The sequence below is a fragment of the Nilaparvata lugens genome, chromosome 9, assembly GCF_014356525.2.
Source record: "Nilaparvata lugens isolate BPH chromosome 9, ASM1435652v1, whole genome shotgun sequence".
Taxonomy (NCBI): domain Eukaryota; kingdom Metazoa; phylum Arthropoda; class Insecta; order Hemiptera; family Delphacidae; genus Nilaparvata; species Nilaparvata lugens.
Window position 1 is genome coordinate 35,579,815 of NC_052512.1, and position 14,168 is coordinate 35,593,982.

Sequence of the window (14,168 nt, forward strand, 5' to 3'; positions counted from 1 at the left end):
TGTTTGTTTTACTAGATCAACAATACCATGAAGAATCTATCTTCTGAATTTCATGGATTTATCTCTTACCGAATTTGAAATGTTCTGTCCCAAAAATTCAAACTTCAGGCGCTCATATCTCAAAAAGTAATAATCAGAAAACATGTTTTCCTGAGAAAACTTTTTCAATTTGATAGCTTTATAATATAAAAATCGAAAAACTTTGAAAAATATCACGAGTAGAAAGTTTATATTTAGCCTTTGCACAGCCTTAAGCCACTACCAGTCATGATATGCCTTTGCACAGCCTTAATGTGATGGATAGAGTCATAGATGGAAGCACAGTTGCCAATTTGTCGATTATACTCTGTACAAAATTACTTCTCACTTGAAATGGACATGCGCAGCAGAGAAGGCATATACTGCACAGCGGCAGGGATACAACGGCGGCTATGTTACCGTTCTGAACTGGCCAGCGTTCTCTAATTTCCAGTGAGTATTCAAGCGCTCATGTTAAAGTTACGAAGTTTCCTCTCTGCAAGCACTGACTCGACTGACTCTAATCGACAAATTGACAACAGCGCTTCCACCTATGACTGTGATATCCATCACTGTAATTGGCTGATCTCAATCTATTTCTCTGCGCCGCAAATTCCTCCAAGTCAGGAGTAATTTCGTACAGAGTACACAAGTTTTGAAACTATAAGCCAGTTACACACACATCGATTTTTGGACGTACGATTTTTTGTCATCTTTATAAATTCTATCAGATTAGACGGAACTTGACAAACATCATCTGTTTGAAATCATCTGTTTAATCTAATAGAATTTATAAGGATGGCAAGAAATCGTACGTTCAGAAAGTGGTGTGTGTGTGTGTGTGTGTGTGTGTGTGTGTGTGTGTGTGTGTGTGTGTGTGTGTGTGTGTGTGTGTGTGTGTGTAAATAGCCTAAGAATATTTATTTTGCTAAAATATAAAATTACAATAAATCGATTTCAAATGAAATAGTGGGCGCATTATGCAAAACAAACTTGTACGCTAGCTGCTAGTTCATCTTCGAAAACACTTGCTTACAAAATTCAAAAATTGAACCAATAAGAATAGCAATTTAAACATAATGATACAGACAAACCAAAAAAATGAATGGATGTCAAGAATATGATTACAACGTTTTTAAAGACTTGAAAAACTCCATTGAAATTGAAAACCAGGTAGCCTACATCCAAACCAATTTTTCAACGCTTTTTCAAGACCTAAAATAATTGTTCTTCAACAATCATTATTTATTGAGGTTTTGAGACTATAGTGAGGTCCACGTTATAATGGCAGTGGAGAAAGATAGGAGAACAACGTTGCCGATCATCGCTGCCTTGTCAATGCCTCCTATGGACGGACGGTAATTGATAGAGGTTTATTGATGTAATATTAAGGCTCAACTCACACTCACGCGACTCAGGTCGAGAAGAGACTCGACTCTAGTCGCGAGCATGTGTTTCCAAATGGTGACACTCAGACCAGTCGATTCTAGTCTCCGCGACGTCACCATTTGAAAACGCATGCTCTCGACTAGAGTCGAGTCTCTTCTCGACCTGAGTCGCGTGAGTGTGAGTTGAGCCTTAAGGGCCCCATACACTAGGGAACTTGGATCGGTCAACTTGGTTCGGGGAACCAAGTTCGTGTAGGATTTGCCCACACACTGTAGTGGGGAGAGCGAACAACCGTTCGTTACTTCAGTGTCTTTCGGGGTCTAGAGATGAGCGTTTCAAAGTTTGCAGCACTGCTGTGGGGAGAAAATATATTGAATCTATATAGATAGAATATATCGCCCTGGCGGACGAACCGAACAAAGTATACAATCCAGATTGAAGACCAAATTCGTCAAGAATTTGGTTCGCGGTTCGCCAATTTTCCACATACACTGGGGAACATGGTTCGCAAGAACCAAGTTCGCCGTTCCAAGTTCCCTAGTGTATGGGGCCCTTTACTGTTAATTCTCGTTTAAAATAATCAGTTTTATTTTATTAAGCAAGAAATTATATTATTCTATGAATTTCATATTGAATTTTCATAATTAAGATGAAATATTTTGTTAATTCATTTTACATTATTAAAAGACAATCTGGCAGCAGAGCAAAGCGAGATAGAGATAACGCTATCCGCTTTGTGGAATGATAGACAAGGATAGCAATACCATTGCTAATCAAACACTGCTATTATAACGTGGACATCACTATATTCTCAAAACCTTAATAAATAATGATTGTTCAAGAACAATTTTAGGTCTTGAGAAAGCATTTAAAAATAAGATGATACAAAAGTGCCTACATGATTGTTTAGCAGTATTTGATCAACAATACGTTTTTGGCTCTCCTGTAAAATTAATTTTCTGTTTCATATCAGGTTTTCATCATTCTGATGTCTAAAATTAATCTTGAAAGCCATAGAACATAATGAATCTATGTTTGAAGTTGCAACTACTTCTTGTACTTTTACATCATTCATAGACACCAAACACTCATGTGAATAATCAAGCCTATGCTTATTGTTGTCCATTGAAGTGTCTTGTTCATGTCTAATCTATCTGATGAATTTTGAAAAGTGGGATATGTTATTCGAATTGATGAATTTGTTGCAGGCCAAGCAATGCTGGAGTTTGGGGAAGGGCTGAAACAGATGGCGGATGTCAAGTATGCCTTGGATGATAGCACGAAACAGAACTTCCTCGAGCCTCTGCATCATCTGCAGACCAAGGACCTCAAAGAAGTCATGGTTTGTACATCACTATCACTAAAGCTGCCATATCTCACTCAATATTCGTTCAATCTTGAAACATGTCGAGTCAATCGACTTGTAATTAAATTTAATAAAAAACGTTATTATTGTAATTTTCTCATAAAATCAACGGCGTTAAGGTTATTTAGGAAATGAAATTTCAAACTGCCGCCATTTTGTTTTATGAATTTGAAAAAGTGTGATAATTTTTTTGTAGCTCTGTCAAACGTAATTAAATTTACTAAAAAAAGTTATTCTTATTCTCATAATATCAACGGAGTTTTGGTTATTTAATAAATAAAATTTGAAACGGCCGCCATTTTGTTTCATGAATTTGGAAAAGTGTGATAATTTGTTTTGTAGCTCTGTCAAACATAATTAAATTCACTAAAAAAGTTATTCTTATAGTTTTCTCATAAAATCAATGGCAATTTGGTTATTTAGGAAATAAAATTTCAAATGGCCACCATTTTGTTTTATGAATTTGAAGAAGTGTGATAATTTGTTTTGTAGCTCTGTCAAACATAATTAAATTTACTACAAAAAGTCATTCTTATAATTTTCTCATAATATCAACGGTGTTTTGGTTATTTAGGAAATAAAATTTCAAACGGCCGCCGTGTTGTTTCATGAATTTGGAAAAGTGTGATAATTTGTTTTGTAGCTCTGTCAAACGTAATTATATATACACATATACAAAAGTCTGATCGTAGTTTCGAATATGAGCAAGGAAAGTTGTGTGAGTGTACCACACCAGATTTTTCCTACAGTTACCATTGAATATGAAAAGTGGGTAATTATGGGTAAAATTGCCTGAAATGCATCAAATGTTTTTCTGTGTAATTTTATTATTGATAAAAACCTTAATTTATTGTCAAATTGAATAAAAATGTTGTCCTTGGTTACAATATATAATGTAATAATTAGCGCGTTGTGCTTCGTTGCACCTCTGCTCACTATAGCAGCCACAGCAGTCACTGTTACCAACTTCATTTTGATTTTGCTGCACTGTTGCTCCATATAACCTACTAAGTATTTTGCGTTGCCATGTTGCAAATCTGGAGTGCAGAAAAATTTTTCCCGTACTAGAGCGGAAAAGTGATTCTTTGCGTTCTGTAATCAGTGCAGCAATGGCCACTTTTCAACGTAACTGTAGGAAAAATTAATTTTCTGTTTCATATCAGGTTTTCATTCTGATGTCTAAAATTAATCTTGAAAGCCATAGAACATAATGAATTAATGTTAGTGGTTTGAAGTACATCTGGCGCTTCCACTTTAATCATAGACACCAAACACTCATGTGAATAATCAAGCCTATGCTTATTGTTGTCCATTGAAGTGTCTTGTTCATGTCTAATCTAAGTGATGAATTTTGAAAAGTGGGATATGTTATTCGAATTGATGAATTTGTTGCAGGCCAAGCAATGCTGGAGTTTGGGGAAGGGCTGAAACAGATGGCGGATGTCAAGTATGCCTTGGATGATAGCACGAAACAGAACTTCCTCGAGCCTCTGCATCATCTGCAGACCAAGGACCTCAAAGAAGTCATGGTTTGTACATCACTATCACTAAAGCTGCCATATCTCACTCAATATTCATTAAATCTTGAAACATGTGGTGTCAATCTATTTGTAATTAAATTTAATAAAAAACGTTATTCTTGTAATTTTCTCATAAAATCAACGGCGTTAAGGTTATATTTAGGAAATGAAATTTCAAACTGCCGCCATTTTGTTTCATGAATTTGGAAAAGTGTGATAATTTGTTTTGTAGCTCTGTCAAACGTAATTAAATTTACTAAAAAAAGTTATTCTTATTCTCATAATATCAACGGCGTTTTGGTTATTTAATAAATAAAATTTGAAACGGCCGCCATTTTGTTTCATGAATTTGGAAAAGTGTGCTAATTTGTTTTGTAGCTCTTTCAAACGTAATTAAATTTACTACAAAAAGTTATTCTTATAATATTTCATAAAATCAACGGCAATTTGGTTATTTAGGAAATAAAATTTCAAATGGCCACCATTTTGTTTTATGAATTTGAAGAAGTGTGATAATTTGTTTTGTAGCTCTGTCAAACATAATTAAATTTACTAAAAAAGTTATTCTTATAATTTTCTCATAAAATCAACGGTGTTTTGGTTATTTAGGAAATAAAATTTCAAACGGCCGCCATTTTGTTTTATGAATTTGAAAAAGTGTGATAATTTGTTTTTTATCTCTGTCAAACGTAATTAAATTTACTACAAAAAGTTATTCTTATAATTTTCTCATAATATCAACTGCGTTTTGGTTATTTAGGAAATTAAATTTCAAACGGCCGCCATTTTGTTCTATGGATTTGAAAAACTATCATAATTTTTTTTTGTAGATCTGTCCAGCTGTTATAGAAGTTTGTGCAAAGTTTCGCCTCCATATGTTCAGCCATTATCTAGAAAAACAATATAGTAAGTGAAAAAACAAAATGGCGGGCGTGTGAGTGACTAAGGATATTCGGACGGTTTGAAAATGATATTCAAATATATTCTCAAGATAGAATGCCAAGTTGCCAAGAATATTGGCAGGGAGCTCTGAAAAACTTTGTATATTACCACAGTTACTGTATAACTTACAGTATACTTACTGTAACTTCAGTAACTTTATATCTAGCAACTGTAGTCCACACAATCTGTAGCTACCAGCTGGGTTTACACCAAAGTTATTAACAAAATGTTGATAACTTAGCGCCGGTTTCCGAGCTCGGGATTTAGCTAAGTCCTAGACTTGAAACAGCTGGAGTCAGAAAATTGGTTTTCCAAAACGGGGCGTAGTCGCAGTCATTGTCATAGTCATAGTCATGTTTGAATTAAATTTCGAAAAACTAGAAAATTGAACACAAAATAAAATATAGAGAAATAGTGTAAAGTTTCAGCTAATATGAATAATTTAGGAAATGTCTAATTTCGTCAAGGAAAAACGTTTCCAATATAGAAATGAGAAAATAAAAACTACGACAACTGTTATAAAAGCTGCTACTACGCCCCGTTTTGGAAAGCCAATTCTCTAACTCCAACTGTTTAAAGTCTAGGACTTAGCTTAATCCCGAGCTCGGAAACCGGCCCTAAATCGTTATAGATTCTGAAATCTTGAAGAATTTGAAATAGGCCTATAACCAAGCTAATCAGACTAGTAGTTCAGACGTGATAATGCGTCAATCATGAATTTCCAATCCCGTACGTGTATAAGCCAACTCTTTTCTTTATGATATTATAGATTACAATATCAAATCAATGATTGAGAGATAATCAACAGGATAAACACAAAACTGTTAAGCTGCGTTTACACCAAAATTATTAACAAATTGTTAATAACTTATCCTTAAAGATTCTATTAGATTGAACGGAACTTGACAAACACATATGTTCATCATGTGCATGATAAGTTATGTTTAATCTAATAGAATCTATAAAGATTAAGTTATTAACATTTTGTTATAAACATTGGTGTAAACCCCCCAGCCTTAGGCATGAAACACTTGGAAAATCATTATAGTTGTGTTGTGCGTGATGTGATATTTTTCCATAATGAAAACACAAATAGAAAAGTTTTAAAAAGTGGATGAAATTTCTAATTGTGTTTTCACTTGGTTTTAAAAGTGGATGAAATTTCTAATTATGTTTTCACTTGGTTTTAAAAGTGTTGAAAATGGATGGTATTTCTCATTGTGTTTTCACTTGGTATATCATTCCTTAATTTCAATAAATAGCCTAACTATTTCACTATTATTTTTTAAATTTCAGCATCACCGAAAGAAATTGCAGGGACGTCGTCTAGATTTTGACTGCAAGCGGCGACGTCAAGCAAAAGGTAATTATTCATTTTTACCAATATGTATTTCCTATTTATTCAATTGAATACTAGTGCCTTCTTGATACTATGTGGGTTTGGGAGAAAATCAACCGACCGAGTCCATAGAGTAGAATTAAATATAAAGAAAAATAAAAATCTCAGTACCCTTTTTGAAATATTTTATCACTTTTTAACTATTTTTTATATTTTATTTTGTGATAAAATATTTCAAAAAGGGTACTGAGATTTCTATTTCTCTTTATATTTATATTACAAGTAGCCCTATACAGAAAAGAGATAAGTAGAATTAAATTTTGAGACAAAATTTGGAAATAGAAGAAGTTTTGGGCAATAGCCGTCTTTTTCTTTTCCAACTATTGCATTGTTTTCTCTATCCAATAAATAAATGAATGACTGTCTGTATTTTATTTTTTGTGCAAAAAGGGTGAAGTGGGGGCGCATCCGGCCCTATTTTAGGCTACACGAACACAGGGAGCGGTTAGAATAATTGAGAAAGAAGAAAGTAGACTTGGCCCTTACTATTTCATTCCTGAATTTTGATTTTAAATTTGATCAGTCGTAATAAGTTTATGTTCAAATTACACATATATTTTTGATTCCCAAATAATATCCAATAAATTTTCAATTTAGGTTAGAATAAATAAAATTTATAACAAGAATTCTCAGAATATTAGTGAATTTCAGGGCCTATATTCTATAATATTCATTGCAATGAATTTATGAATAATATTTTTGATGACATAAAATTTAGTCTTTTATTCATGTAATATATAAAAGATTCTATTATTTTAATACATACAGAGTTGGCAGGGAGGTATGGATGATTTGAAATAGCAGTTATTCATATTTAAACGAAACTCAAAATTCATTTTTCAAGTGTGTACCTTGGATGTTGTCATTATAAATTTTAAGATGAAAAAAATAAAAAATTTATTAGGTACGAAGAATAACATGTATAAAGTACATTTTCGTTTGTGCGTAACTTCCGCAGTCGACGACGACAAGCATTGTTGACATTCATATTGTCCAAACTTCAAGTGTGCTAAAACAGCTGATCAAATAACTTTTCATCATTTGTGCTTATTATTCAAGAACCAAAACATTTGTAATAATATCAACATATTGCCACTTAAAAGTATAAACATTTATAAACTCAACCTCCCCCATTAAAACATAATTGAACATAATCTTTTAGGTTATTTAGACAAATTGAAATCTAGCCAATCTGAGATCCTCACCCTGTCGTGGTCGACGAAGGCATTTACGCACAAACAAAAACCCAGCTTTGAATGCTGTCCGTTTTTGTCCATACACTCCTGTAGACGTTGTGAGAAGTAATAAATAATAAATAATATCGAGTGACCTGGCTGGCTCAGGTCTGGTGTCAGAGTTTTCAGGTCGCAACTGATCAATTTCAGGGCCTCTGACATGACCTAACGACTGCTTTTTAGGCAGCCGGGACCGACGGCTTAACGTGTCCATCCGAAACACGTTAGTGAGAAGTTGTCCATACTCCTCTGAAGCATTGCACGTGGTACCGCTCCAATTTATTGTGTTATTGTTTCACTCACGGCTTCAAGGGTTCGTGGTTTGTTCATGTATACACATGCTTTTAGGTAGCCCCATAAAACTCATTGGCCCTTACTTTTTTCGAGAAAACGGTCGAACCGTCACTGTCAATACGGATTGTTACCTGATGATGCTGTTTGAATTTTTTCTGCCAAATTGAAAAGAAGACGTATCAATTTCAAAACTGTATGGTTTTAACAAGATGAGGCGACATGCCATACATCGAGAGCAGCATTGGAATTTCTCAGGCAGACCATGCCTGGACGCCTCATTTCGTTGCGTGGAGATGTGGAATGGCATCCTCGGAAACTGGACCTGTCACCTTGTGGGGGGGCTATCTAAAAGCACGTGTATACATAAACAAACCACGAACCCTTGAAGCCCTGAAAGATTCAATAACACAATAAATTCGAGCGATACCACATGCAATGCTTCAGAGGAGTATGGATAAACTCTCACAACGTCTACAGGACTGTATGGACAAAAACGGACAGCATTTTTATGCTGGGTTTTCGTTTTGCTTAAATGCCGTCGTTGACCATGACAGGGTGAGGATCTCAGATTGGGTAGATTTCAATTTGTCTAAATAACCTAAAATACTATGTTCAATTATGTTTTGATGGGAGAGGTTGAATTTATAAATGTTTATACTTTCAAGTGGCAATATGTTGATATTATTACAAATGTTTTGATTCTTGAATAATAAACACAAATGATAAAAATTTATTTTAGCACACTCGAAATTTGGACAATATGAATGTCAACAATGCTTGTCGTCGTCGACTGCGGAAGTTTACGCACAAAAGAAAATGTTCTTCACACCTGTTATTCTTCGTACCTAATCAATGTTTTATTTTTTTCCTCTTAAATTTTTATAATGGCAACATCCAAGGTACACACTTGATTAATTAATTTTGAGTTTCGTTCAAAAATGAGTGAGTAACTGCATAGCCACCTCCAATACACTAATGTATTAGAGGTGGCTATGGTAACTGTCTTTTCAAATCATCCATACCTCCCTGCCCAACTCTGTATAACAAGAAATAAATACTTTTGGAATACTTATGCATCAACAGTTTTATTTAGTTTTTAATTGTTGAAAGATTTTTGTCTGTAGCAATCTGTCTATTGATTAGGGAATTTGAAGTATTGAAATTTCATTGATGTATTAAAAGTTGCAATCATATAAATATATTTAATATAGAATGAGTAAATTAACAAATTATTATAATCGTTGAGTCATTGAAGCTCAGTCAAATAGTCATTATAATGCGACCCGACCAAACAAAAATTAAGGTAATATTTTTTATTGTTTTAATCGGTTCATTTGGGTACTAGCAAGAGTAATCTATGGTTTCCTACCAAAATTTCTGAAGGCATAACACTTGGTAGTCTGAAAACCACGGGATTTTCGTACTTTCTTCAGTTTTTTCACAATATCTCCAAAACCAATATTATTCTATCAATATATGAAGGAGATGACCTTGAGGTTTGTGAATGAAAGTCATACATAATTTCGCTCCTGGGTTTTGGAAGATTTTGTGTTATAAATAGTCACGGATAAGTACAAATTTTGTATTAATTTCATTATTAATTGTTTCTTGATCACGTTTTATCATTTTGTTTTAGATTTTAATTCTTTATTCTATTTTATAAGCCAAACATCGTTTAGAGGTTATTTTGAGGTTAGGTTTTCGAGATTTAAAAATAAACATAGATAGTTTACTTGACTAAAATTATAACCTAATTAAAATCCTATCATTTATAAATCAATTATTATTATTGCAAGTAATATAATTTCTTAGATAGGAAGATGAGCTCAAATAGAACACCGAAGGTTATTAATAGAAATGTAAACATTGCGGGAGTACTTACGCGTTCCCAAAACCAAAATTCAAAAACGCCAAAACCAAAAACCCCAGTTCCTCAAACTACTTTAGCCGAAAAAGTTGCTCAACTACAAAGTAGCCACACTAATTTAAAAAACCAATTAGAAGTAACTCTAAAAACGTCTGAGGAAGAAAGGTTAGGGATGGTAGAAGAAATTAAATCTTTGGAACTGATTATAAAATTACAAGATGAAGACCATAAAAAAGAAATACTAAATCTAAAAAATCAATGTAGTCTAATGTCGGAGGAAATAAAGAAACTAAAATCTAAATTTGATAATACTAAATGTATGATAGAACCTCCGTCCAAATGCAAAAAAATAGAATCTAACCTAAATGATGGGAAATGCTCTGAAAATGGTCGAAATAAAACGTACAGTGAGGTTTTGAAGACAGCAACCAAAATATAGCTGAGGGAAATAAAGATAGGAAAGGGAGAGTTCTGCTACTGACGTCCAGTCATGGACGTGATTGCAGTGATCTCCTTGATAAAAGATTGAAAAATAAATTTGATGTCCAATGTTTTTTCAAGCCAAGTGCATCAATTAATGCAGTTGTAGAGTCAGCTAGGGAACAAACTAAAGACTTTGATGAAAATGACTATCTAATTGTACTGGGTGGCTCAAATAATATAAATGAACCTAACTTGAATCATCTTCCTCAAGTAACAGAAAAAATCAAGGAAATTGTGCCACTCAGCAAAAAAACAAACTTAATAATAAGTACTATTCCTAATAGGTTTGATAGGCCAGAGTTAAATGAAGCAATCAATTCGACAAACAAATCAATCCATAATACAATCAACAGCCTAAAAAATAAGAATTCTAAACAACTGGGGATTTGTTTTCTAAATGAAAGGCTGAAAAGACATAACTTCACTAATCATGGGTTGCATCTAAATCGATCTGGCAAAGTAATATTTTGTAATAGATTGGCAGAGCTGATTGAAAGCCGTTTGCAATCCTCTGGTTTAAAAACAGTCAAAAAAACAAATAACGATTTTTTAGTAAATTGGCTCAAAACAGGGAAAGGGAAATAGTAGCTACAAATGCTAGAGATAGAGTAGCACAAGATGGTAAGGTTTTTAGTATTTATCATCAAAATATTCAGTATCTTCGCAACAAAATTGACAGATTAGAAGTATTTCTTAAACAGGAGGATCCTGACATTGTTATTTTCACAGAGCATGGCTTAAAAATAAAGGAAATAAATCAAGTTAGGATTCCAGGCTATTCACTGAGATCAGAATTTTGTAGAATAGCTCATAGAAGTGGTGGTGTATGTATATTCACTAGCAATGCTAAACATACCCAAACTTATGAACTGGATTTTGTTAAGAGATTTTCTGTTGAGATGGATTTAGAGGTGACGGGACTAAGGTTAAAAATTGATGATCGATTTGAGGTAGCAGTGTTAGGTATCTATAGGTCACCAAATGGAGACTGGCAAAAATTTTGTGAGCTGCTCCACACACTTTTGGAAATTACAACCGCTCGTTTCACAAATGTTATAGTAGTAGGAGATTTCAATACCGATTTTGCCAGGCAGGATAAAATGACAGAGGATATTAGAGATATTATTAATATGAATAATTTAGAAATTAAGGTCCACGAATATACAAGAGTAACTCGAACTTCACAGACAATTATTGATAATATCCTCACAAATATAGAAGGTTGTAATGTCAGGTTAGGTAGCTCAGATCTATCAGATCATAACTATCAAATTTTAGATGTTAAGTTGCAGGGCCAGAATCCAAGCAGAAAAAAAACTTTTGTGAAAGAAATTCAGCAATATGAGCTAGGAAATATAAATTGTTTGAAGCAGGAACTGCTTCAAGAAAATTGGAGTAGTGTTTATAACAGTTGTAACCTAAATTACAAATATAAGCAATTCATTGATACTCTAAGATTTCACATTAGTGTATGCTGTCCAATAAAAAAAGTCAAAGTAAAAAGTAAATTGGACAAAGTAGATGAATGGATAACTGAAGATATTCTTACTCAAAGAAATATTGTAAGGGAAGCCTATGAGGAATTTGAATTAGTGAGGGATGTTCCGAGTGAAGTCAAATACAAATGTCTAAAGAAAAACTATGCAAAAGAAGTGAGGAAAGCTAAGTGTAAGAAAACAGCTGAAATATTAACAACAAGTACCAATTTTAACTCTGCTGTTTGGGAGGTAATTAATAGAAATAGGAGAGCAGCTCAAAAAGATACAGTTACTAATGTCCCTAGGATAATCGATGAACATGGAAATTATATGGATGATAGTATAGACATTTGTAACTTTTTCAATAAGTATTATCAACAGGTTGCATATAATCTCCAAAAGTCACTGAACACTAATACTTGTAATACAACTACATTAAATGCTGAGCCAATTGAAAAGGTATTTAAATTTCATCCATTATCAAGAGATGAGTTGTCAAGAATAATAAAAAATTTGAATAACAAAAAAACAGTAGGATTGGATGGGGTCTCAAGCAAAATTTTAAAAGAATGTGAAAATGAATTACTGGACCCTTTATTGCATCTCCTTAATACTTCACTAGAGCAGGGTATTTTCCCTGATGATCTGAAACAAGGAAAAATTTTGCCAATTTTCAAGAGCGGTGATTCTGAAAGAGTTGAAAATTATAGACCCATTAGTATTCTAAATGTAATAAGTAAAATTTTTGAAAGAGTAGTTTTAAATAGGCTATTGATGCACCTGGAAGAAATTAAATCTTTGGAACTGATTATAAAATTACAAGATGAAGACCATAAAAAAGAAATACTAAATCTAAAAAATCAATGTAGTCTAATGTCGGAGGAAATAAAGAAACTAAAATCTAAATTTGATAATACTAAATGTATGATAGAACCTCCGTCCAAATGCAAAAAAATAGAATCTAACCTAAATGATGGGAAATGCTCTGAAAATGGTCGAAATAAAACGTACAGTGAGGTTTTGAAGACAGCAACCAAAAATATAGCTGAGGGAAATAAAGATAGGAAAGGGAGAGTTCTGCTACTGACGTCCAGTCATGGACGTGATTGCAGTGATCTCCTTGATAAAAGATTGAAAAATAAATTTGATGTCCAATGTTTTTTCAAGCCAAGTGCATCAATTAATGCAGTTGTAGAGTCAGCTAGGGAACAAACTAAAGACTTTGATGAAAATGACTATCTAATTGTACTGGGTGGCTCAAATAATATAAATGAACCTAACTTGAATCATCTTCCTCAAGTAACAGAAAAAATCAAGGAAATTGTGCCACTCAGCAAAAAAACAAACTTAATAATAAGTACTATTCCTAATAGGTTTGATAGGCCAGAGTTAAATGAAGCAATCAATTCGACAAACAAATCAATCCATAATACAATCAACAGCCTAAAAAATAAGAATTCTAAACAACTGGGGATTTGTTTTCTAAATGAAAGGCTGAAAAGACATAACTTCACTAATCATGGGTTGCATCTAAATCGATCTGGCAAAGTAATATTTTGTAATAGATTGGCAGAGCTGATTGAAAGCCGTTTGCAATCCTCTGGTTTAAAAACAGTCAAAAAAACAAATAACGATTTTTTAGTAAATTGGCTCAAAACAGGGAAAGGGAAATAGCTACAAATGCTAGAGATAGAGTAGCACAAGATGGTAAGGTTTTTAGTATTTATCATCAAAATATTCAGTATCTTCGCAACAAAATTGACAGATTAGAAGTATTTCTTAAACAGGAGGATCCTGACATTGTTATTTTCACAGAGCATGGCTTAAAAATAAAGGAAATAAATCAAGTTAGGATTCCAGGCTATTCACTGAGATCAGAATTTTGTAGAATAGCTCATAGAAGTGGTGGTGTATGTATATTCACTAGCAATGCTAAACATACCCAAACTTATGAACTGGATTTTGTTAAGAGATTTTCTGTTGAGATGGATTTAGAGGTGACGGGACTAAGGTTAAAAATTGATGATCGATTTGAGGTAGCAGTGTTAGGTATCTATAGGTCACCAAATGGAGACTGGCAAAAATTTTGTGAGCTGCTCCACACACTTTTGGAAATTACAACCGCTCGTTTCACAAATGTTATAGTAGTAGGAGATTTCAATACCGATTTTGCCAGG

At 33.3% G+C, this 14,168-nt stretch overlaps 1 protein-coding gene across 1 annotated transcript in view; it reads left to right on the forward strand.

Annotated features, from left to right (window-relative positions):
- Positions 1-14,168, forward strand: part of LOC111048233 (endophilin-A) — a 211,616-nt gene that overhangs the window by 151,081 nt on the left and 46,367 nt on the right. The window contains exons 5-6 of the mRNA XM_039435807.1: positions 2,616-2,749; positions 6,532-6,598. Coding sequence (XP_039291741.1) covers positions 2,616-2,749; positions 6,532-6,598 — 201 coding nt within the window. The remainder of the gene's footprint in view (positions 1-2,615; positions 2,750-6,531; positions 6,599-14,168) is intronic.